Here is a 24071-nt window from a genome sequence, read left to right on the forward strand (position 1 = left end):
ATTCTTCTGGCATTTTGATTGTAATTGTACTAAATATAGATTAATTAGAAGAGAACATGTTTTCCAATGTTTTATAATTTTCTATATAAAGGTCTTGTACTTCTTTTGTTGGACTTATTCCTAGGTACCTATGGTTTTTCTTTGTTTTGTGAATGGGGTATTTTCTTTTATTGCATCTCTCATTGATTATTTAGAGTATATAGGGGTGTAATTGGTTTTATATGTTGTTGTCATATACAACAATTTTGTTTGATAATCTGATTAGTTCTGATGATTTGTTAGTAGCTTTACTGACATAGTATCTACTGTGTAGGTAATCATATCTGTTGAAATGAAAGGAAATGTAGTCTCTTTATAATTCTGTTTGTTGTTGTTTTATTGTACTGGCTAGAAATTCAAGTGGAATGTTGAATAAAAGCAAAGATGGCATGAATCCTTGCTTTATTTCAGTATATTTAGGGATACTTTTAAAGTGTTAACTCTGTTGTATGGTTTTGAGTGCTATTTTTCAAATCAGATTAACAACATTGGCTTATATTTCTTGGTTGCCAAGAGAGGATTGTTGTTGTTTTAAAATTATGAATGGGTTGTGAAATATATCAAATATTCTTGCTGCTATTTCTTAATATTTAAGTGTAGTTGACTCTTTTAATAGATGTTGAGCTCTCCTCCTTAAATTTCTGAGAACTATATTTAGATGTGTTTTTATATATTGCTAAATTAATTAGCTAGTGTTTTCTTCAGGATTTTTATATTTATGCTTATGGTTGAGGTCAGTGATAATTTTCTTGGCACTGTTCTTTTTGCTTTTGTAAGCAAAGTTACATTAATCTCATAAAATGAATTATTTGATTCCTTTTTTTTTCTATCCTCTAGCTCTATCAGGAGGATTGTCTATTTCATGGATGTTAAAATTCACCCATACAATCATTTGTACCTGTTATCTTTTAGGTGGCTGAGATTTTTAGTTAACTCTTTTTTTGTTACATAGCCTTTTTATTTAGACATTTATCTTGACACATATTCATGATTCTATAAGTTAAACCATTGTCTGTGTTCTGTGTTTTGAAATGAATTTAAAGAGGCAATCGTAGCCCTGCTTTATTATTTTAATTTTTTTGGAAGCTATATTCTGTTCCTTTAGTATTATTTAACTATTCTTTTCCCACTTTCAAAGTTGTCTTGCTAGACATGATTATTTTATTAGTTTTTGTTTTGACTATCTTAGTTTATTTCTTCAACTTTTTTATGTGCTGTTCTTTTATAGTAGTTTATTTCTAAATCTTTTAAGATTTCTCTCAATTTCCTCTGTAATTCAAGACTTATGCAGGGTGCCTTTTGTAACTTTCAATTATATGTGTTACTTATTTTTAAATTTTATTATTTATTTTAAATTTAGTTCCTTTGAAATTTGTTGAACCTTCCATTTTAACATAGTACCATCATCAATTTTTTGTAAGTATTCTCTGAATAAAAATAAAAAGTTAAATATATTTTTCTGGTTTTTGGATGCAAAATTTTATGTATGTCAGATACACATACATACGCAAACGTAGGTCACTTCTGTTAATTTTATTCATTCTTATTAAATATGTCAGTCTAAAGCCTCCTATTATGATAAGGTTTGTCAATTTATCCCTGTGATTTTTGTAAGGGAAGAAGTCTTTTAACTCAGGTTTTTACATAATTTCCATTACCTGTTTGAAATTCAGATGATAAAAATCTTAGGATACTTAATAGGGAATTACTACAGGTTTTTGACCACTAGTCGTCAGTATTGAACCATCTGTTGTGACCTAACAGGCATGTTCTGTTAAAGTTGATAACGTTGGTTGAAAAATGATTCTTTATAATAATATATATACTTATACCTCAACTCTTAGGGCTTCCTGAAAGTATACTTGGCACAAATATTGTAACTGAAAAAATTTAATTAATTATAGATATTTAAAATTTTAAGTTTAGAACAGTGTTGCTCTCCACTGTTGAAAAATAAATGATGACACACTTATACATGGTAAGACATCTGCTATGTTTAACAGTAAAACTGTCTTTTCTATGCTTTTTTGTTAGAGTTTCCTTCATGCTTCCTATTCAGGATTACAGTTACTTCCTCCCTCTCTGCCTGCTGCCCTCTGCAGAAGAATCTTTTTTACATATAATAAAATAATTAGATGCTATAATTTGAAATGAGTTTATTTCCCTGGAATTATATTCCATGCCACTTTCCACATTTTATGTCTCTAAGTCATGCAAAAGTGTCCCAAAGATACTTTAGCTAAATTTTTATCATATCTAGATCCAAATCTTTCACTTGTCATTTTCTTCTCCTTAATAATCAATGCCTTTGTACCTTGCTGTCCACCCACCCCACTTACAATAGTTTTCGACTAATGTTCCTAATGCTGTGCGTTCTCACTTTGGCTAATTTTGTTTGTTTTCTGTACTTGGTAGAAAAGCTGTATTATGACACATTGTATTTTTAGTTAATTTCCATTTCTATTCTGTACACTGGATCCTTTTTAAAATTTATTTGAATACTGAATCTTTGGCATTAATTATTTCTCAAGGCATGAAAAACTCACGTTTTTTGCATCTTTTTCCATATTATTGTCAAGTTACAGCTACAACTTTATTATATAACTAGAAGCCTACTGCACGAAATTCATGCACTTGAAGGGTAAGTCCCTCAGCCCAGCCTGCACCCTCTTGCAGTCCAGAAGCCCTTGAGGGATGTTCAACTGATGGCTTAGGCCCCTAAGTGGCATCCTTAGTGCTGCCTCAGAGGCGGGAGAGGCTCCCTCACGGCTTCTGGCTGAGTGGTGCTCCCCCTGTGGGAGTGCACTGACCACCAGGGGGAAGCTTCTGGGTTGAGCATCTGCCCCCTGGTGGTCAGTGCATGTCATAGTGACCGGTCATCCTGCCATTCAGTCGATTTGCATATTTGCCTTTTATTATATAGATTTACTTAATGGTGCTTCTAGGGCGGTGAGAAAAAGTTATAGTCTTGTTTATTATCTGAGCTTAAGACCTTTGAAACATTGCTGGCCAGTATCAAAGGTGGGAATAAGTTAGAGGGATGCTGTGATTCAAAGCCACAATGCCTGGACAGTTTGGTCACTGGGGTTCCAATTCCTGTTTTTTTCCCTTTTGACCTGTGGAGTTGTACAGAAGGTGCTAAACTTTGTGTGTGTGTGTGTGCATGTGCACATGTGTATGGTTCATCCTAATAAGTAGCTCCTATGATTTATTTTTCTTAAAATGATAGATATTCATCTTGATAAAATAATTTCAATTTTGTTTTTAAAAACTTATGTCTCCTTTATATCCTTGCCTTCTGTATTTATCCCACATTTCAATCCAGTCCATCATTAAATCCTGTCAGCTCTATTTTAAAAATATTTCCTGAATTGGTAGCTATTCTTCCCCTTTACCTGACTGCCTCTCGTCTATCATCTTGCCACTATTGTTGCCTATCTGGGCTAGTACAGTAGCCTTGTTTCCATTCCTCCCTCCTAACAGATTCCTCGCAGAATTAGATAATGTCTCTTCAAAACTCTTAAAAAGTGTTGCTTTTAAAAATCGCATTCAGAATGAGATCTGAAGTCCTCAGCCTGTTGCCCCATCACCGAATTTTCTGTGGTTCTTCCTCTTGCCCACTCTAGGCCAAGTGCATGGGCTTCTTGCTTTTTCATGGACAGTGTCAGGCGAGGGTGCCTGCACTTGGACATTTGCACATTCCATTTCCAGAGGCAGGCGTTTTCATTTCTGAAAACAATTGCATTGCTCATTCCCTCATGTCTTTTAGAGCTCCACTTCAGAAAGGCCTTGATAACTCTCCTCAGGTACCCTGTCTTCGTGCCTGACCCCCTTCCACTGCTGTATTTTCTCTTTGTAATGCTGTTCTTTGCCTCTCATTTGCTGCCTTCCTGATTCAGACTTTGTGAAGGCAGACACTCAGTCTGTTGTGTTCATTGCCATGTCACTAGCACCCAGAGCAGTTGCTGGCCTAGAATAAGGTCCCAGTGGGTATTTCTTGAAGGAATGAACAAACAAATATTGCATACTATGTAGCAGCACTATTTGTAGTAAAATATCATACTAGATATGTACCTACTATGTGCAAGTTACTGTACTGGGGACTAGGGATGTAAAGATACTTCAATGCTGCCTTACCCTTTCAAGACTTCCAGTTGAGTTGAGGAAATAGTAATGTTAACAATCACTGTCATCCAGTAAGGGTGTCATTTCAGCTTTGCAGAGGTTTAGAGTAGGCCCAGGGGGAGAGAGTTACCCTTTCTGGCCCTTTGGGAAAATTTGGGTATGAGGGGTGCCTTTGTGCTGAGACTTTGGGTTTTCAAATCATTGTAGACATTTCTTCTATGAATGTGATTTTCTACACCATTGCTTTTTCTTACATGATAATAACCACTTTACCAATCTATGGCTGAAATGCTTATTTAAATTCTGACTCACTAGACTTTTGATTCACAACATTGCTTTTTGTCTTATCATTTTATACCATACTAATTATTTCCTTCTCTCTTTTATGTTTGTTACCTGTGGACAAGTTGTGTGTGTGTTTATTTTTTTCATTTTTTTTTTTCAAGGATATGATAAACACTGTTTTCTCTAAAGTTGTGAAAGAACCATTAATGTCAACATGCGAATGGAAAGGAAATAGATGGAAAAGAATGATGGGCTATTATGGGATTTGTCTTTCAAAGCTGGTTGAGCACTATTTGGCACAGCTTGAAATGTGAAGTTCCTGACGTATCATGTCCTTTAGTTTTTTCACTTAGTCATTTTCTTGATTTCCCTCCTTCCCTCCTATACTTACCCCTCACTCTTTATTTAACTTATTGTCTACTTTATTAGGCATTGGGTATTTCAGGTGACACTAAAACCCTTGTAATATTCTCTATGTGGAAAAAACATTTTTCACCAAACTGCCTATGGAAGAGAAGTTGGAAGAGATCTTGGATTTTTATCTCTTTCAACTCAGAACTTGTATTTCCATTAATTGAGCCAACTCCCTGAGTGGTTTATGCATGGATCTCATAGACACAATATCCATTAGCCATGCTATTTTTCTTGTATTGGGAAAAATTGAGACTAATTGCTGGCTGGATTAAAGAATATTCCATTTTCATAATGTATTTGAGGATCCTACTACTTAATATTAATAAAACAAAAGTTGAAAATTTAGCCTGGCTCAGTGGTTGAACATTGCCCTATGAACCTGGAAGTCACTACTGGATTCTGGGTTAGGGCACATGCCTGGGTTGTGGTTGATCCCAGGGTATGAGGGGCAGCAAGGGAACATGCTAGAGGCAGCTGATCAATGATTCTCTCTCATCTTTGATGTTTCTCTCTCTCCCTTTTCTTTTCTCTTTGAAATCAATAAAAATTAAATATTTTTTTAAAAGTTGAAAGTTTAGAAATGTATCCTATATGGTAGAAGTGATATGCCAACTATTAGTTTGTAAGTTAAGGCCTTTGGATTCCTGTGAAGGGTGAGATCTTATGAGATGATGTGTAGTTGTCCTGAAATTCTTATAATCTAATTTAAATATAATTAACACTTATGTCATGTCTTCTTAGGCTTTTGACTTCATTAAGGACATTAATTATTAAATGCTTATAATGTGCTTTTTACCCCATTTCACCTATCTGTCTCCAAAATTCTCTCATGTATACCAACATATTTTATTATTACTCAAGTGTTTTTGAATATAGTGTGTTTCTCAGAATGTATTTCTGGGTTGATCATTTTGCTTGTAGCTTTCTTGTTTCAACTCTCATTGAAATTAGTCTTAATGCAGTTTTTTTGCCCCCACTTACCACATTTTGTTCTGGGTGTTGCACATTCTATGATAATTATTGTTTAATAATTATAGATTATTATGTGTCATTATGTTTATCCAAATAATGGATTGTTTGCTCTCTATGTTTTTTTTTAAATATATATTTTTTGATTTTTTTACAGAGAGGAAGGGAGATGGATAGAGAGAAACATGGATGTGAGAGAAACATTGATCAGCTGCCTCCCGCACTCCCCCTACTGGGGATGTGCCTGCAACCAAGGTATATGCCCTTGACCATAATCGAACCGGGGACCCGTCAGTCCACAGGCTGACACTCTATTCACTGAGCCAAACCGGTTTTGGCAAGCCCTCTATATTCTTGAAGAGTCCTTACTTGTCCTCTCTATCAGAACTGTGACTATTTTATTTCACTTATTCTTAAGGATATATTGTAAAGAATCTCTAATTTTGTTTGAAAATAGTTAAGGTTTACTTTATAAATAAATTACTTTTATTAATCCTGTGAGTTGCATTTAAGTCTGACATATATTTTATGTACATACCTTATGACTAGATCTCAAATTATTGCTTAATCACATTTATTTTGCTGTGTGTACTTATTTGTTCTTGCCAATATTGTCATTGTAAATTATAACTAACAAGGCTAGCATAAATCTGTGTTAGTCCCCTTGTGTGGCATCATATGCAAATAAACATTTAATTTTGTTAATGCTATGATGATGATGAAAAGTGTCTGTGCGCTTGTTGACTGAACAGCTGCCTGGCAATAGGCAGAGATTTTCTGAGTGCAGAACTTGTTTAATTTCTACTTTATGCTTTTCTTAAAGAATGGAATGTTTCTATCTATATTTTCAGTGAATTTATCCTAGACCATCTGTTTATAAAGCCCTTTTCCATCATTATCAATTAATATTTATTGGGCAACTACTGAGTGCATAGTAATATTGTGCAAACAAAGACCACTCTGCTACTGATAGACTTATTCATTGACTTGGTACTGTTTTATTTTGATTAGAAAACAGTAAAAAAACAAAAAATAAAAAACAACCCAAATCCAAAGGCATAAAATAACATCCTCTAACTCTGAACAATGAAAGATGTTGTATATTTACAGGGCATTCTGCTCAAACATATCTAAACCTTGAGAAATTTTAAATTTAATTTCCATAATTATCTATCATCTTTTGTTTGTCAACAATTTTTATTCAGTGGTCCTGTATTTACCAAGTCAAATTAAGTATCATTTTGCTTTGGGATGTCTAATAAAACTGTGAGTCTCTTTTTTGAGAGGAAACTACTCAGATAAAAACAGACCCTCCACTAAGAGCATTTGCTTTTTGATTTTGAAGGAAATCCTGGAAAGTACACTTGTTGGGCTCACATTTAACTTTACTTGCAAGATTTTTATTAAGTAAAAGGTTGCATAAAAATAAAATCCTTTCCAGTAAAAGCAGTGGCATTTTAGGGAATCATACTCATTACCATTGTTGCTTTTGAATTAAACAAGTTAAAGACTTGGATGCCTTTTTAGCATACCAACTTTATAGGCAGTAATTAAGGTCTTATTTTGCAGATTAGCAAACTTAATAATATTTGAAGAATGAAATTCTGATACTGATTTATAGGGGTTTTGCTTTTGAGCTATTATAGTCATGGGTAGTGGGTGTTTGCTGATTCATCCATGATCTCTGGCCTACTTAGTCTTTCATGTGGCCTTTGGCTAAGGTTTAGGGTAAAGACTATGTCTGTGGAACTGAGCAAAGAGAATTGGCTCTCATGGTGATTGAACCTATGACCTTGGTTAGCTTCATTGGCACAGGGTGACTTAACAAATCAGCCTCCATAAATATAGACATAGTGAAACCAATAAATTTGCTTATTATTCATTGGGAAAATAGGTCAGTAATGAGTGGTCATGTATCCTACTACCACAACAATTCCTGTGAGAGCTCTTTGGATTACTGAAATAATAAACACCTTATTGTAAGAAGACAAAAATACCAATGTCCTTAATGATTAATAAATCTTAGTTAACTATGTGATATTTGATAATTACTCTAGCCTTTGAAAAACGGGAATGGTTGCATCTTATGGCTTGACTTACTGTACTTACCACTTGCATCTGGATAATATGCACAGTGCAACTGGCAGCAAGTTTTTAGAATTTCTCTCTTACTTAGAGGATCCTGAAAATCTGCATGGTGTCATAATAGTAATGATCACTATTGGATCTTCTTTGGGTCTCTATTATGCATTTCTATTGTCAATTACTGATTTTTATTTATTTATTTATTTTTACATTGTAGATGTTTGTATGAAATTTTTGTTCCTTGGTTATATTTGAAAAATAAACTTCTTTGAGCAATTTAAGTAAAATCCATTTAGCTATTTTTGAATTAGATATTGGTTAAGGGATTTAGAATATGAATACATTGTTTTCTGCTTTGAAAAGAAACTTTTTTTTTTGTTTGTTTTGGTTTTCATTGGCACAGATAATTCCCAACTGGATGAACTTAAAGGCTAAAATTTTCCATGACTTTAGCTAGTTCTCATGCATGAGGAATTTCTAACATGATTTAGGAAAAACAAAATTTGGAAATTTAGAAATAAAATCTATGTTAATTTAAATGAGCAGAACAGGTTTAAATAAAATTCTGCTGTATTATTTATGCATATATTCCTTTTCTGAATAACTATTCTATTGATAGTTGATGGTTTTAGAGCTGTGCTTTAGGCTTCCAAAATAGGATTTTGTAAATAGACACCAGATTTCCATGTTTAAAAAAAATCCAATTAAATAAGGTTCTCATTATAATGTTTTATACATAATAAATAATTAATAACATTTTATCTTGATTTAAAATATAACAAATGTCTTTAAAGATATATAAAAATTTTATTATACATAAATACAAACAACTAGTATCTTCTCCTTATAGCTTGTGTGGTCTACTTTGGGTCAAAATATTATATTTTGACTCTTCAGATATTTATTTTATTCCCACATGAAGAATTTAGTTATAAAAATATAGCCAAATGAGCAATGATGTCATAAGAAGACATAGGAAAACCTTAAAGGCATATTACTAAGTAAAAGACAATGTGAAAAGACCACATACTGTGTGATTCTGACTATCATATGACATTATGGAAATGAAAAAAACAACAACAAAAACTATGGAGTAGTAAAAAGATCAGTGGTTGCCAGGAGATGGTGTAGGGAAGAGAGGGATAAGAAGGTGGAGCACAGGATTTTTACAGCAGTTGAAGATACATTATAGTATCTATATTCCCTCTCTCTCTCTCTCTCTCTCTCTCTCTCTCTCTCTCTCTCTATATATATATATATATATATATATATATATATATATATATATCCCTAATATGCAAACAACCGAACAACTGAACAACTGGTCACTATGATGTGTGTTGACCACCAGGGGGTGCCACATGTGGAACATAGCAGGTGTCAGCAGCAGGCAGCAGAGCATGGAACGTGGTAGAAATTAGCTGTGGTGAGATGGTGGAGCAGGTGAGCCGGGGGCACCAGACCTCGTCAGGGTGCTGGTAGCTGTCATTGGGGCACACCTCTGGTGGTAACTGAAAATTCTTTGCTCCCATGTGCTGCAGTCTTACTGGGCGCTTGCACCTGCTGCTGGCACTGGAGCCACCGCTCACACCCCCTACGAGCACCTGCCAACGTCTGGTGCTGCCCCTGATTGTTCAGTGCCGGCAGTGGGTGCGAGTGGTGGATCTGGTCCTGATCACCCCTGAAGGCTTCTCTACTTCCCCCTGCTCCTGAGGGGTGATCAGGGCGGCAGCTGCCTCTCACAGCCACTGTCGGTGACAGCTATGCTTGTACCTGCTGTAAATTGCTCTGTGCTGTCAGTGTGTGGGAGTGAGGGGAGTGGGGCTGCCAGCAGAGGGGATACTGGAGGCTGCAGTGGGAGGGGATGGGCAGGGGTACAGAGGATGGGCTGAGATCCATCCCTGTGCCCACTGCAGCCTCATGGTCCACAGTTCCTTTCAAGGTGCACAAATTCGTGCACTGGGCCCCTAGTGATACTATAATGATGGGTATATGTCATTATGTTCACCCAAACCCATAGAATGTGCAACACCCGGAAGTGAAGAAAAGGAAACCCTAGTACACTATTGGTGGGGATGTAGACTGTTGTAACCACTGTAGAAAACAGTATGGAGCCGAAACCGGTTTGGCTCAATGGATAGAGCATCGCCTTGGCGACTGAAAGGTCCCGGGTTCGATTCAGGTCAAGGGCATGTACCTTGGTTGCGGGCATATCCCCAGTAGGGGGTGTGCAAGAGGCAGCTGATCGATGACTCTCTCTCATCGATGTTTCTAACTCTCTATCTCTCTCCCTTCCTCTCTGTACAAAATTAATAAAATATATTAAAAAAAGAAAAGAAAAAAAAAGAAAACAGTATGGAGTTTTCTCAAAAAATTAAAAATGGAACTGCCATTTGACTTGGTGATCCCACTTTTAGGAATATATCCCAAGAATCCCAAAACAACCATTAGAAAGAATATATGCACCCCTATGTGTATAGCAGTGCTATTTACAATAGCTAAGATCTGGAAACAGCCCAAGAGCCCATCATAGATGAGTGGGTAAAAAATGCTGTCGTACATCTACACAATGGGTTACTCTGCAGCTGTAAAAAAGAAGGATCTCTTACCCTTTAAAACATCATGGAGGGACCTGTGGAGTGCTAAATGAAATAAGCAATCAGAGAAAGATAAGTATCACAGAATCTCACTTATATGTGGAATCTAGTGAACAAAACAAACTGGCCGAAAAAAAGAAAAAAAGATCCAGAGACACTGAAGCATGCAATAGACTGACTTATTTCAGAGGGAAGGGGGATGAGTGGGAAGAGATTAACCAAAGAATTTATATGCAGGTATGCATAACCCATGAACACAGACAATAGGTAGTAAAGACTTGAGGAGGGGGTGGGAACAGGGTGGAGGGGATAAATAGGGGCAGAAAAGGGAAACACCTGTAATACTTTCGACAGTAAAGATAAATAATAAACAAAGTGAACCCTAATGTGAACTGTGGACGCTGGACAATGATGATGTATCAGTGTGGGTTTATCATTTGCAGCACTATTGGAAGGTGTTGATAATGGATGAGACTGGAGTCTGGGTGCATATGGGAACTCTGTACATTCCTCTCAGTTTTGCTGGGAATCTAAAACTGCTCCCAATCAAAGTCTTTAAAAATATACTATATATAGTAAGAACAACTATTTTTCTAATTATCAGTGACATGGCTGCTTCATTTTTTATTGTTGCTGGAAAAAATATCTGACTTGAAGGTAAACTTTAAGTATCACATTACTGATCTAATGTTGAATATGAGCCCAGAATTGTTTTTTTAACCAATGAATCATCTACACGTTCTTACCCTGTGACCAAAAGCATGCAACTGTGCATGCTGAGTGATTAGGAAAGCTTATGTTTTTTTTTTTTTTTTTTTTTTTTTTTTTTTTTTTTTTTTTTTTTGTAATTTCAGTGGCCTGTGTGGAACTTAAGATGTGACCTTTATTTCATTCCAACTCCAGCATTCTTATCCAAGCTTGCTGGTCCATTTAAAATAAACAAAGGGCCTTTAATATATTTGTTCTATATTTTTGAGGGTGTTATTTTTTTTAAAACCTCCTGAGAAACATGCATCTTGTCAAGGTTGTGGGAGTTTTTATGGTCAGATAAGATGTTTACATTTTCCTTTTCTCTTTTCCCCTTCTCTCTCAAAGGAAAGGAAGCATTTAAAAAATGTAACTAAGAATTCAGATTCATTTACCTCTTAAAAACCTGCAGTCGGACAATACTCAATGTTAGTCTTTTTAATGGAAATAGGCACACTTACGGAAAAGAAGAAAAATTATTGTTATTAAAGATTTAAATGTGCCCTAGGGACCCTCTATTAAAGCTCAGTGTTGTTGCTGTGTTCTTAAATGTGTAAAAGTCTGAATTCTAGATCAGGGCACATGATAGCTTTATTGCTAAACTGCTTTTATGGAAAAAAAATTAAAAAAAAAAAAAAGCCCAACAAGCTTTAAAGGGCAAAATAACGGTAATAGAAATTCATTGGCATGTGATGTTTTTTTTCTTTTTATAACTGCTTTTACTGGGTTAGTTTTAATATAATTCTAAGCTGCTTGATCTAAGTCAAGTGGAAAAGAAATCCACTGCAGGCTTATCCATTTTAAAAAGGTGGTAAATGTGTTGAAGTTTATTATTAAGGTTTAAAGAAATGGCTTCTAATTTTGACTCAGTAAATTTTTAAAATGTTGCTTGTTGAGTATTATCTGGGTTTTCAAGAATTTTCAAGTGCATTAATATATATTTATTAGGTCTTACGAGTTAGATTTTCTTTAATGTTTGATTTTAAATTAGATAATGTAAGAAGCAGGGTCAATATTCTGGGCTAGAATTTTGCTTGTGTGTTTGCTTGTTTACTGACTCTTGGTGTAGAAGAAGCGGAAATAATGTTGAGACTTAATGTCATTTCGAGCTGATATGGTGGAAATGCAGTAATTGGCTGTGGGGTGATCCTCAATCTCTCACCTCTACTGAAAACAATAGGATTTAAGTTCTCACTGACTGAGTTTTCCAAGACTTACTTATCCTTAGAGTAAAATGAGACATAAAAAAGAAGAGTATTAAACAACGTTTTAGACACCAAGTAGAGCTATAATAGAAAAATATATTATTTTAGAAAAGTGTTATTATAAATAACTGGTCAAATGTTGAAGATGGAAACTGAGGAGAAAAGGAAATTTTATTACAAATTCCTAGATATCCAAGGGAATTAGAGGTTCTCTTATTCAACAAGCTCATATATGGAAATTTGGATTTTTCAAAAAACATTCACTTCCAGAAGAATTGTGTTTTTATAGGGTAAAATTTCATGTACTAGAAGTAGAAAACACAGTTTAATTAATTAAAGTTCAGCGTATTGATTTTTATTCCTTTAACAGCAAGTAAAATTAATATTTATACTTATAAGAAATGAAGATTAGATATCTGTTAGTGTGAGAATAAGAGTAATTATTTCCCATATTGCGCTTTAAGGAGATGTTTCCTGGTAACTGCCAGGTCCTTTCTTTACAGGGTGGGGCAAGTGGGAGTGTTGGACATGGTTATGAGCATTCAAAATTGAGAACTAAAATAGAGGCAAATTGCTCTGCATACCTTGGACAGGGAGATTTAGAAGCATGTGGGGAAGGTCCAGAAACAGCAAACAAAACAAAACAAAAAACAACTAATGAGGCTGGGCAGGATGTAGGGGAACAGGAAAGAAGGGTAATTCCTGGTTGGTAGAGTTGCCCAAGATAATTTAGAGGATACCCAATGTTTGATGGGGCTTTGATGAGTGTGAGTAAATCTACGTAGCCTTATGTAAAATTTAGATCACTCAATGCTTTTGGTGTAAGCAGGTAGCCTTATATAAATTTTAGACCACTCAGTGCTTTTTGGTGTAAGCATGTTATCTTGGGATGAATACAAAGAGGTTTCACATTCTGCTTACTGGTGGGCACTGGCCTGTAAGTTAACTTACTAGGAATCTGGGTTACATTAGACTGTAAGGTTTGATGGGGGAAAATTTGTAGGCCAAAAAGAACTCATAGTGTTATAGTTGGTCTGGCTTTGAGCTAAAATTGGTGGGTGAAACTTTAATGATACTTGCATAGCTTCAAAATAATCTAGTAAAATATTTGTTAGTTACTTTGGTGATTTTAACATATTTCCACACATTCTTTGAAACTCTCCCTCTGCTAGGTAGAGCTTAACTTTTTTTTTTCTTTGAGTATGGGCTGAGTTTAGTGACTCTTTTAACAAATAGTGTGTGGAAAGGAGACTAATGTTATGGTAAGGAAATTTGGCAGATACCACCTTACCTTAATTGAGTACTCGAAGTTAATATCCCCAGTCCTGAGTCATGCTGATACTGTGTCCCCTGCAATGTGATGCAACGAGAAGGGCGCTTACCTCTGTGGTGTCCTCCACACCCCTTCCAAATTTATGAGCCCTGTCTAATCATGAGAAGACACCAGGAAAACCCAAATTGAGGGAAATTCTATAAAATAACTGATCTGAATTTACCTGGAGTATCTCTTCACAAATGCTGAGATCAAAAAACAAGGAAAGACTGAGAAACTTTCACAGACTGAGAAACTTTTACAGATTGGAAGCTGCTCCAGAGTACCCTGAATTGGATTTTGGTACAAAAGAGAACATGTGAAACTTGAATAAAGGCTTAATGGTTTTGTAACAATGTTAATACCTTAGTTTTGATAAACATACCATGATCATATAAGATGTTAATTTTAGGAAACAACTATGAAGTGTATATGGTAACTTTGAGCTATTTTTTTCAAGTGTTCTGTAAACTTAAATTATTTTAAAGATAAACCAATTCATGAGCTTTCTTTACTAAGGAAAAGACTAGCCCTAGCCACTTTGGCTCAGTGGTTGGAGCTTTGGCTTGTGAACTGAAGGGTCCAGGGTTCAATTTCAGTCAAGGGCACATACCTCAGTTGCAGGCTCCATCCCCACACTTCCTGGGGCACATGTGGAAGGCAAGCAATCAGGGTTTTTCTCTGCTCCCCCCTCTCCCTCTCCCCCTCCCCTCCTCCTCCCTCTCCCTCTCCCCCTCCCCCTCCCCCTCCCCTCCCCTTCCCTCTCCCCCTCCCCTCCCCTTTCCTCTCCCCCTCTCCCCCTCTCCCTCCCCCTCCTTCTTCTTCCTCTCCCTCAAAAAAAAAAAGACTAAAATGATGACTTGTGAAACAGCAAAAGGTTATTAATTAACTCTTTGACTTAAACCCCAAAACAAATATTTATTTTTCCATATTACTCCACCATTATAATTGTTTTCCCAGAAAGAAAAACAACTTGGTGCTTGAGAAAATACGGCAATTAATAAAGGTGGGAGAAATTGGGAACACTTACATGTATGTGATAAACAGCATTGGCCAAGCCAACTGAAAGGTGAAATTGCTATTCAGAGATTATAAAGGAATATTTATTCACCCATTTCAATCACATAGGTTTGCCACCTAAATTGTGCCAAGTCTTGTGTTAGAAGTAAAACGTGATCTTGACAGTTGAGGTTTCTGGCCATCTGTAGCTTACACGGTAGTGACACCAAAGCTTTTGTATTACTCTTTGGAAATGTAAGCCTCTGGATAAACAAGGATCAGTTTGAATGTCTAAGTAAGAAAAATTAAGCATATAAATGTGAGTTAAACATATCTCAATGCACTTAATCAAAATGAAGTCTGCAAACATATGGGAAATGTTAATATAACTTTCTTGTTTTTTTTTATGTAAAGTGTTATAGGACTTGAAAAATGTGAGTTTTGGAAATCATAAAAAAGGGACAGAAATGGATTAATTCCAGTTAGTAAAATGGAAAAATTTCTTCCCTGGAGAATTTTCCAACAAGCCAAAATTGAATAGATTATGTATATATAGAATTAAATATTATTACAAAATTTACCCTATAATAAAGAACAAAAAGCAAACATTAAAATCACTTAATAGCTACCTGAAAGTATTATGATTGTAATACTTTGTCAATGTTAACAATTCAGTAATTATTATAGTAATTATTATAGTCTTTTATTATACCTTTTAATGCTTTATAAGTATCAAATTATTTAGTCTTCATATCTGTCCTGTTAGGTTGATATTATTATTTCCTCAGAGAGCCTGAGTCTACATCCTGTTTCTGTCACTAACTAGGTTGAATGACCTAGTTAGAATGGGCAAGTTATTCAATAACTTGTACTCCAACTTCCCACTTCATATAATAAAATGGGCTTACTAATAACACATGGAATTATCATAGAGAGTAAATGTTATATTCAATATATGTAATGTATTTTTTTTAAACATATGTGAGAAGAAGCAGAATGCCTGGATATGGTAAACGCTATAAAAGTGTTATAATATTACTATACTTAAAGTATTTTTCATTCTGATGATTTCTTTCTTTTTTTTAAAAAAAATTATCTTTATTGAAATTTTCCCTATTGACCACCTCCATTCTACTCCTGTTCTACCCTCCCCCCCCCCAACTATTTACCACACTATTGTGTCCATGGATTATGCATATAAGCAAATAAGTTCTTAGGTTAATCTGTCTCCCCATCCCCACCCCTGCCTTTTCTCTGAGATTCATAAGTCTGTTCCATGCTTCTGTATCTCTGATGATGTTTCTTTCATTAGTTACTTTTTATTTGTGGGAGTAGGAGCCATGCAGAGCCATAATCTCATGGGCATGGTTGTTTTATGTACACGCATATTAGTAGCCCCTAACACAGTGCATTGCATGTTATAAATGCACATAGAAGTCATTTGTTAGGTATGTAAGTGTATGAAATAGAATATGATTGATTACACTTATATTTAGACAGTTTTTAACATGTTCTGCTGTCTGCCTAAAAATTGCTTTTCTATAGATCCTGTTGGAAAAGACTTATGACAGTTTGGGATTTCTCAATTTGGATTGTCTCTACATAGACACCTTCTAAGTCTAAATGCTAAGATTGTACAATAAAAACATTTTTGAATAAATGGAATGCTTTTTCCATGTCATGAAAGATTGTTCCAAGTATAAATTTCCCCTTAAATTTAACATAGAAACAAACCCAAACAAATACTTTTGCAGTTAACTTTTGACATTTGTATTAGTTTTTTTTCCCCCCCATTTTATTAATGAGAGAAAAATGTAGAAAAGAATGCTTTCCCCCCTGTGTGAAGTATGGTTTGAAAAGCCAGTTATATGTTGTGATAAAATGTCATATGTGTAATAATGATGCAACAAGCATGTTTCTACTTCGATGAGATTTTTTTTTATAATTTGGAAAATTAGTGAGCTAGTTTTTAGTATTATATTTAAATAGTTGAGCAGATAATGTAATTTTTAAATACCATTATTTCAGCAGGCAGTAAGCTTTGCTTGTTTCCAAGAAAACTGTTAGCTGTCTGCACTTTCTGATTGTGTAACAAAATACTCAAAGATGGGGGAAAAAAGTGAAACTGAGTGAAAATTGATTAGGAAGATTAGGAATTTGCTTATATTTGATTTTAACTGGAATGTTCTTAGGATTTCAGTGAATGAGCAGGTTGTATCAAATTATTTAGTCTTTATATCCATTCTGTAAGGTTGTGGTGCTCAGTGTGTGTCATAGAACTGCTCTCTGATGGTCAGTGCATGTCATAGAACAGTCGAATGGTCGGACACTAAGCATATTAGGCTTTTATTATATAGGATATTTCCAACATCCATAACAATCCTAAAGTTTTTAAATATCTAAGTTCAGCCCTTTATATGACTTAAAATAAAAATTTGTTGTACAACTCATATTCATTTTTTTTCAGCCTTTTCTTAGTAAGTCCTAGTAGTGTCTTCCAGTTTTATATGTATTTTAGTCTGATACACTTTCCCCATCTCTTTCATTCTAGGCATTGAAGAAACAAGAAGCTAAAACAGATGATGAGGGAGTAATGCAAAACAAGCTAAGACAAACTGAAACTGAGAAGAACCAAGTAAGGTTTTGAAAGTTATATTACAAAGAGTAGTGCTGTTTGAGGCAGTGATATTTGTTGAGTGCCTGAGATCCTTTGTTAGAACTCAGTGAAGCCTTTCTGGATTGATGTGGAGACACTTGGCTTGAAGGTTCTGCCACTTTGCCACTTGCTCCTAAAAACATGTACAGGTTGTTTGCTACCTTATCATCTGGCCACTCTACTTTTCTTTTTTAAATTAAAAAAAAAAGTTTTTTGGTGATGTGTTAGAGAGAGAGGAAAGGAGAGGGATAGAAAGATAGAAACATTGATGAGAAAAAAAATAAAAGAAACATTGATAAGAGAGAATCATCAATTGGCTTCCTCCTGTACCTCCTGAGGATCAAACTCACAACCCAGGCACATGCCCTGATTGGGAATTGGACCATGACCTTCTGCTTCAGAGGTCGATGCTCATCTGCTGAGCCACAATGGCCAGGCAGGGATATGTTTTTTATTGATATTTAGAGAGAGGAAGGGGTGGGGAGTGAGAGAGAGGAAGAAAGAAGTATTGATGTGTGAGAAAAACATCTGTCAGTTGCCTCTTATATGTGCCCCTACTGGGGACTGAACCCAAAACCTATATATGTGTTCTGACAGGGAACTGAACCCACAACCAAAGTATGTGCACTGGCTGGTAAGTGAACCTGCAACCTTTGGTGTATGGGACAATGCTCCAACCAACTGAGCCACCCAGCCAGGGCTGAACTTAATATTTAAAAATTTTGGGACTGTTATGGGATGCTGGAAATGTTCTATATAATAAAAGCCTAATATGCTAAGTGTCTGACCATTTGACTGTTGTATGACACCCACTGACCACCAGGAAGCAGAAGCTTCAACTAGTAGGCTTGCTTGCTGCTGGGGTCTGGCTGATGGGGACTGGGCAAGATGGGCCAGACGTGCCCTGGAGCCCTCCTGTGGTCCATTCCCAGCCTGATCATGCACCGGTGTGGTCTCTTTGCCTGACCTGCACCCTCTTCCAATCTGGGATCCCTCAGGGAATGTTAGAGAGCTGGGTTTGGTCCGAATCCCGCAGGCCAAGCCAAGAAATCCCACCTGTGCACGAATCCGTGCAATGGGCCTCTAACTAGGAATATAAAATATATAAAATCATCAGTTGGATGAAATATACTTTGATTCATTGGGTTTCTGAAATTTTTATTTTATTTCAGTTCATATGATACATGTACTAATTTAAAGACAGAATTATTTTAGAATTTGAATTAAAATGGTTTCAAACTGGAAGGAATTTCAGAAGTTGTTTAATATGCAATCCTTATTTTAGAGGCAACAGAAAGGAGATCTAAGGAAAACAGATTTAAACAAGGTCATAGCTGGGATGGAACTGATTAGAACCCAGCCCTTTTGAAGTCTGGTCTGGCTCACTTTTGTTATGTAGTTAACATTATTTTAATGGAAGCATTAATATGTATTTATAGCAAGGTATTTATTATTCCATATTATCTTCTGAAAACTTTCCCTCTTTTTGCCTTTTAAGTTGTGTCCATATAATTTAGAGAACTTGCATCCCATTGTACATTTTTCCTTATTCTTTGTTGACACTCTAGCTTGAACAGGAATTGGAGCTGTCTCGAAGGTTACTGAATCAGTCAGAAGGCAGCAGAGAAACACTTTTGCAACAGGTAAGTCTATGCAAGCTATGATAAGCTGCTTTTAAATGAAATCAGGATTGAATTTCTTTCTTTATTAAATGTCATTTGAAAGGAAAAGCCTAGCTCTTGAATAATTTTTTCCTAAGGAATGTATATCAGTATATACATAAGTGAAAGATGAAATCCTCAGGAAGATTCTGAGAAAGCTAGCAAAAACACCAGCCCAAGTTTCCACTGTGATCGTGTATTTTACTGATGGCTTTTCCAACGTTGGTCTTATCTCTCTTAGCATGTGAGACTGGATGTGTAAGATAAAATTTTCCCAGAGGCTTAATTTTCCTCAAGGAGGCATTGGAGAGTGAAGGAAGCAGCAAAATGCATAAAACAGACTTTTGCATGTTTGGGTTACTTTGAATGCATTATTGTCTTGTATTCACATTTTTAAGATGCTACCTGCCCCCATTTAACCAAACCCAAGGCTTGCTTTTAAAGCATAAGATTTTGCAGCTTATTAGCCCATAGTGGGTTGCTTGGCTCCTCTGATATTTAAAGTTCAATAACTTGAAATAGCTGTCTTACATTCTTTGGATAAGCCTTATGTTTTCCAACTAACTGCTTCTCTGCTTGTATTTAACATAAAATGCAATTGTTACTTCCTTTGTTTTGAAATGTGGGTTACATAACTCATTACACAATATGCTAGATAGGCAAAGATGTCAGAAATCCTATAGACGTTCAGAAGTGGTATTACATTTTGACAATTAGTGCTGAAAATACACTATCGCACCTGTTTTACAAAATCTTTAACAATGTTCCTTGGCTTTATTGTGCAGCCAGTGGTCCATTGGAATTAATGTTGGCAGAGTTCAGCCTTTCTTTTTTGGAAGTAAATATTTATACTTATTCCACTCTTTAAAAAAAAACAAAAAAAAACAAAACAAAAAACAAAAAAAAACAAAACCAAACTCTGACTTGTACTTTATAATGACATCTTTTAAAGTTAAAGATTTCTGTGTTTGGGTTGCCATTGTGACTTTAGTTCACTCTTTTGACCACTGCTAACTTGTTTAATGCTCACTGGGGACTTACCTGGTATGTGCTAGGCAGTTTTCTAGCCTCTAGGAATACAGAGATGAGTAAAATAGTTCTTGACCTCAAGGAGTTTACAGTTTATTCAGTAGCATTTATTGCTTCATTATTTGGAGCAGTACTTTGATATCAAAATATGCTGTGACCATTTTTCATCAGTTTACCAATCAATAGACCAAGTTCACATGAAATAAGTGAAGTGAAAAATATGAAAACATGCAGTATTTAATTGTTGGTGGTTTGGGTTAATAGTAGTAAGCTCAAATAAAGGTTTTGTTAAAATTTGGTCAAATTCTTTGTCACAGTAGACACAGAGAAGGGAAAAAGACATTCATTCTTTATGGAAGGAATGGGAGGAATAAAGAAATGGAGCAAGAGACTATTCCATGGTTCGGCATGACAAGGAAATTAACTTGGCTTCAACTCTGGTTGCACAGCCCAGTAGAAGTAAACTTTTTCCCTAGGAAAATAATCTGTGAGTTCAATTATTCTTTTTTCTTTACTTTTAAAACTTAATTTTGACTATATGTATTTAGGTGGAAGAACTCCGTACACAACTTATGAAAGCAGAAGGTGATCGAAAGGGTTTACAACATCAAGTATCTCAGATTTCCAACCAACAGTTAAACCATCAGGATGAACAAGGAGATGACCGGAGGTTTAGGAGAGGTATAAATCTGATTTGTAAATAGGTTTTTAAAAAATCTTTCTTAAATACTTGCCATTTTCAGAATTGAAATCCATATGTGCTTTTATCAACTTATTTATTATTATTATTATTATTTTTAATTGATTTGAAAGAGAGAAACATCGACTTGTTGTTCCACTTATTTATGCATTCATTGGTTACTTCTTATATGTGCCCTGACCACACCCTTGCCTTGACATATCAGGATGATGCTCTAACCAACTGAGCTACCCAATCAGGATATCTTATCTATTTCTTTATCTACCACAAGGTTTTCAAACAAGATAATAATGTAATATCCAATTATTTAAAAAATATACTTTATTTTTTTAGCTTTGTGTTTATAGCAATGTTGAGCAAAAGGTACAGAGATTTCCAATATACCCTTTGCCCACACACATGAGTAGCCTCCCCCATTATCAACATTCCCCAAGAGGGATAAATTTGTTATAACTGATGCATCTACACTGATGTGTCATTGTCATCCAAAATCCATAGTTTACATTAGGGTTCACTCTTGGTGTTGTGTATTCTGTAAGATTAGACAAATATATGATGATGTCTATCCACCTTTATAGTATCACTAGAAACCTGGTGCATGAAATTCATGCCTGGGTAAGTCCTTAGGCCTGGCCGGCGATCAGAGCCCATCTCTGGGGTGACTGGTGGGCGATCAGAGGGCCCCTGATGTCACCCCTCTTGGCTAGCCTGGTGCCACCCACTTGCTGACCCTGCCCCCTGCTGCCACTGCTAGCACCTGCCTTGGCTGGCTTAGCACTGCTCATTTGCTGGACCCATTCCCCACTCTGGCCGCTGGTTGCCTCCTTCAGTGGGGCAACTGGTGGGACTATGGGTGAGGGAGGAGTCCCTGCTGGCACCCACCTTGGCCAGCCTGGAGCCGCCTGGTGTCTTATAAATGATCTATAAATTTGTTTTGGTAGTGTTTCTTTCCATCTTTCCTTTTCTAGAAAGGAAACTACTGGAAAAACAGTAGTTTTAAATGTATATGTTCCAATTTTTGACATCTTAGATTCATGGAAGTTCTTTATGTCTTGATTCTATTCTTGTACTGCAAGCTCATTGAGAAAGGGTCTTTATGTTATTTACCTCTGAAGGTGATGTTGTTAAAGTGTGCTCTGCATCATAGACCAAGTGTCTCATGTTGAGTTAAATACTAAGTCACTTTTATTGTTCAGTGACATAATTTCAGGTAGTAGTCCCAGAATTAGTACGTTAGTGGTCATGCACAAACAGAGAGTCAACGGCATCATGTGCTTATATTGCAAGAAAAGCATTTTGTTGTGTGAACTTCAGTAACTTCAGTTGGAAATAGCCAAGTTGAAAATTCTTTCAGAATTTTTGTTAGACTTTGAAGATAATGTGGGGATATAAGGAAAGTGAAAGGAAAAGAAAGGTGTAGAATTTTCCTGAAATAAATTGTACTGGAAAGCAGATAACATTTTAAGTTTTATTATATATCAAAGTGGAATAATATTGTAGAAAACTGCATGGGACTTGAAACAATAGACTGACAAAACATGAAGTCTGTTGAGTGACAGTGTAAATAAGTGGATTATATTAGCTGGAATATTAAAACATCAAGGCTTTGTGCCATTTGAAAGTACATTCTTCTGAGAATAAAGAACAGCCACCAAGCTTTACGTTTTTTCTTTGAAGGCGTTGAGCGAGAAAAAGTGGATCTGGAGAAGCAGATGTCGGAGCTGAGAGTCCAGCTGAGCTTCAGCGCCATGGCCTCTGAGCTGGAAGAAGTGAAGCGGAGCGTGGAGCGGAAAGACCAGGAGAAAGCACATTTGGCAGCACAAGTGGAGGTGACTTTGCTAGTTTTAAGCCATATTCAAAGGACTTTAGTTTTGTTTCACAGAATTGCTTAATGCATTTTTAATAAGAAGATTGTGATATTTTATGAACGCTAGGTTGGGTATAGATAATGTAAAGTTATACAGAAATTTCTATGGATTCGTTTCTCTTTCATTTGGACCTCAAAGCCAGGAAACTATTAAACTTGAAAATATTTTTATTCTAGTATCAATGGAGCCCTTCCTACAGATGGAAGGGGCCATTCTTCTCTGAAGGAACAGTGAAGTATTTATTTTGGGGGTGAAACTGGCAGAAGGCACAGCAAAAAGGTATTACTGACATTTCATTTTTGAAACCGCACAGGCTTTCAAATCTCTAGCTGTTCTGCATGAGGTAGAGCTGTGATACCTGTATTAATTGAAGATTATATAATAATTGTGAATGATGTAACCATGAGTGAAGTGTAAGTAGGCAGCTACCATTTCCTGCTCACTTTTTTTTCTGGCACAGATGGGGTAATTATCAGAAAATATTAAAAATCAAAGGAAAGAACTTCATAAAAAGAAAATGGCTTAATTTCAATGATCATTATGCAAATTAAGTCAAACATGGATGACACACTTGGAAGTAGATCTGTATCAGTCTTCTATGTGTTTTTATTAGTGAAGCTGTGTTTTATTTGTAATAAGTTGCCACATTTGAAGAAGTGCCTAAATTATAATAAAAGTTAGAAAATCGACTTTAAAAGCATTGAACTTTATAGCATCCAAAGGAAATATTTAATGTGACTCTAGTCTAGTTTCTCTTTCATCTTGTCAGTGAGTTAATAGAAAATGTATTTTAGATTTGGTTCAAGATTCAAATTGTAAAGATAATGAAATATTGACATACTTTTTGCAAAACCCTCTACATGTTTAATAATTTCTTATCAGAAATATTCTCAGAGCATTTGTAATTGTAGGGCTTTTAAAGTTTGTTTCATGGATATTATTTTAGCCTTTGATCCTGCGGACAAAAGTGCTAAAATATGATTATTTTGCCAAAATTAAGTGTTTTTTTTAAAAAAAACTATACTAATGAAGATCAAAGGGAGAAAATCTCATTGCTAAGCTGTGTATGACCACATGTTGGTCTGTCCTTCCAATCCCTCCTTCGCTCCCCTCTCTTTCCTTATTTTCCATTGTGTGTGTGTGTGTGTGTGTGTGTGTGTGTGTTTCATTTACCACTAATGGAATAAATTGAAAAAAGATCTTTGAATATGAAAAACAACTGGAGAGAGAGGTTGAACATTACTCACAAATCAAATACTTAATGACTGTCTATTATGTGCCAGGTACTATTCTAAATGCTGGGGACATAGCAGTGAACAAAAACCCAGCAGGAGACATAGCAGTGAACAAAAACCCAGCAGATTTCCTTGTCCCTATGCA

General features: G+C 35.6%; 1 protein-coding gene across 3 annotated transcripts in view; it reads left to right on the forward strand.

Moving 5' to 3' along the window:
• The window catches only part of CEP128 (centrosomal protein 128), a 313428-nt gene that overhangs the window by 60563 nt on the left and 228794 nt on the right, over positions 1 to 24071 (forward strand). For all 3 annotated transcript variants that reach the window (XM_084891426.1, XM_084891427.1, XM_084891428.1), the window contains exons 11-14: positions 17329 to 17412; positions 19002 to 19076; positions 20672 to 20804; positions 22501 to 22652. In XM_084891426.1, coding sequence (XP_084747552.1) covers positions 17329 to 17412; positions 19002 to 19076; positions 20672 to 20804; positions 22501 to 22652 — 444 coding nt within the window. The remainder of the gene's footprint in view (positions 1 to 17328; positions 17413 to 19001; positions 19077 to 20671; positions 20805 to 22500; positions 22653 to 24071) is intronic.

Source organism: Pipistrellus hanaki, assembly GCF_964339955.1.
Source record: "Pipistrellus hanaki genome assembly, chromosome: 1".
NCBI lineage: Eukaryota > Metazoa > Chordata > Mammalia > Chiroptera > Vespertilionidae > Pipistrellus > Pipistrellus hanaki.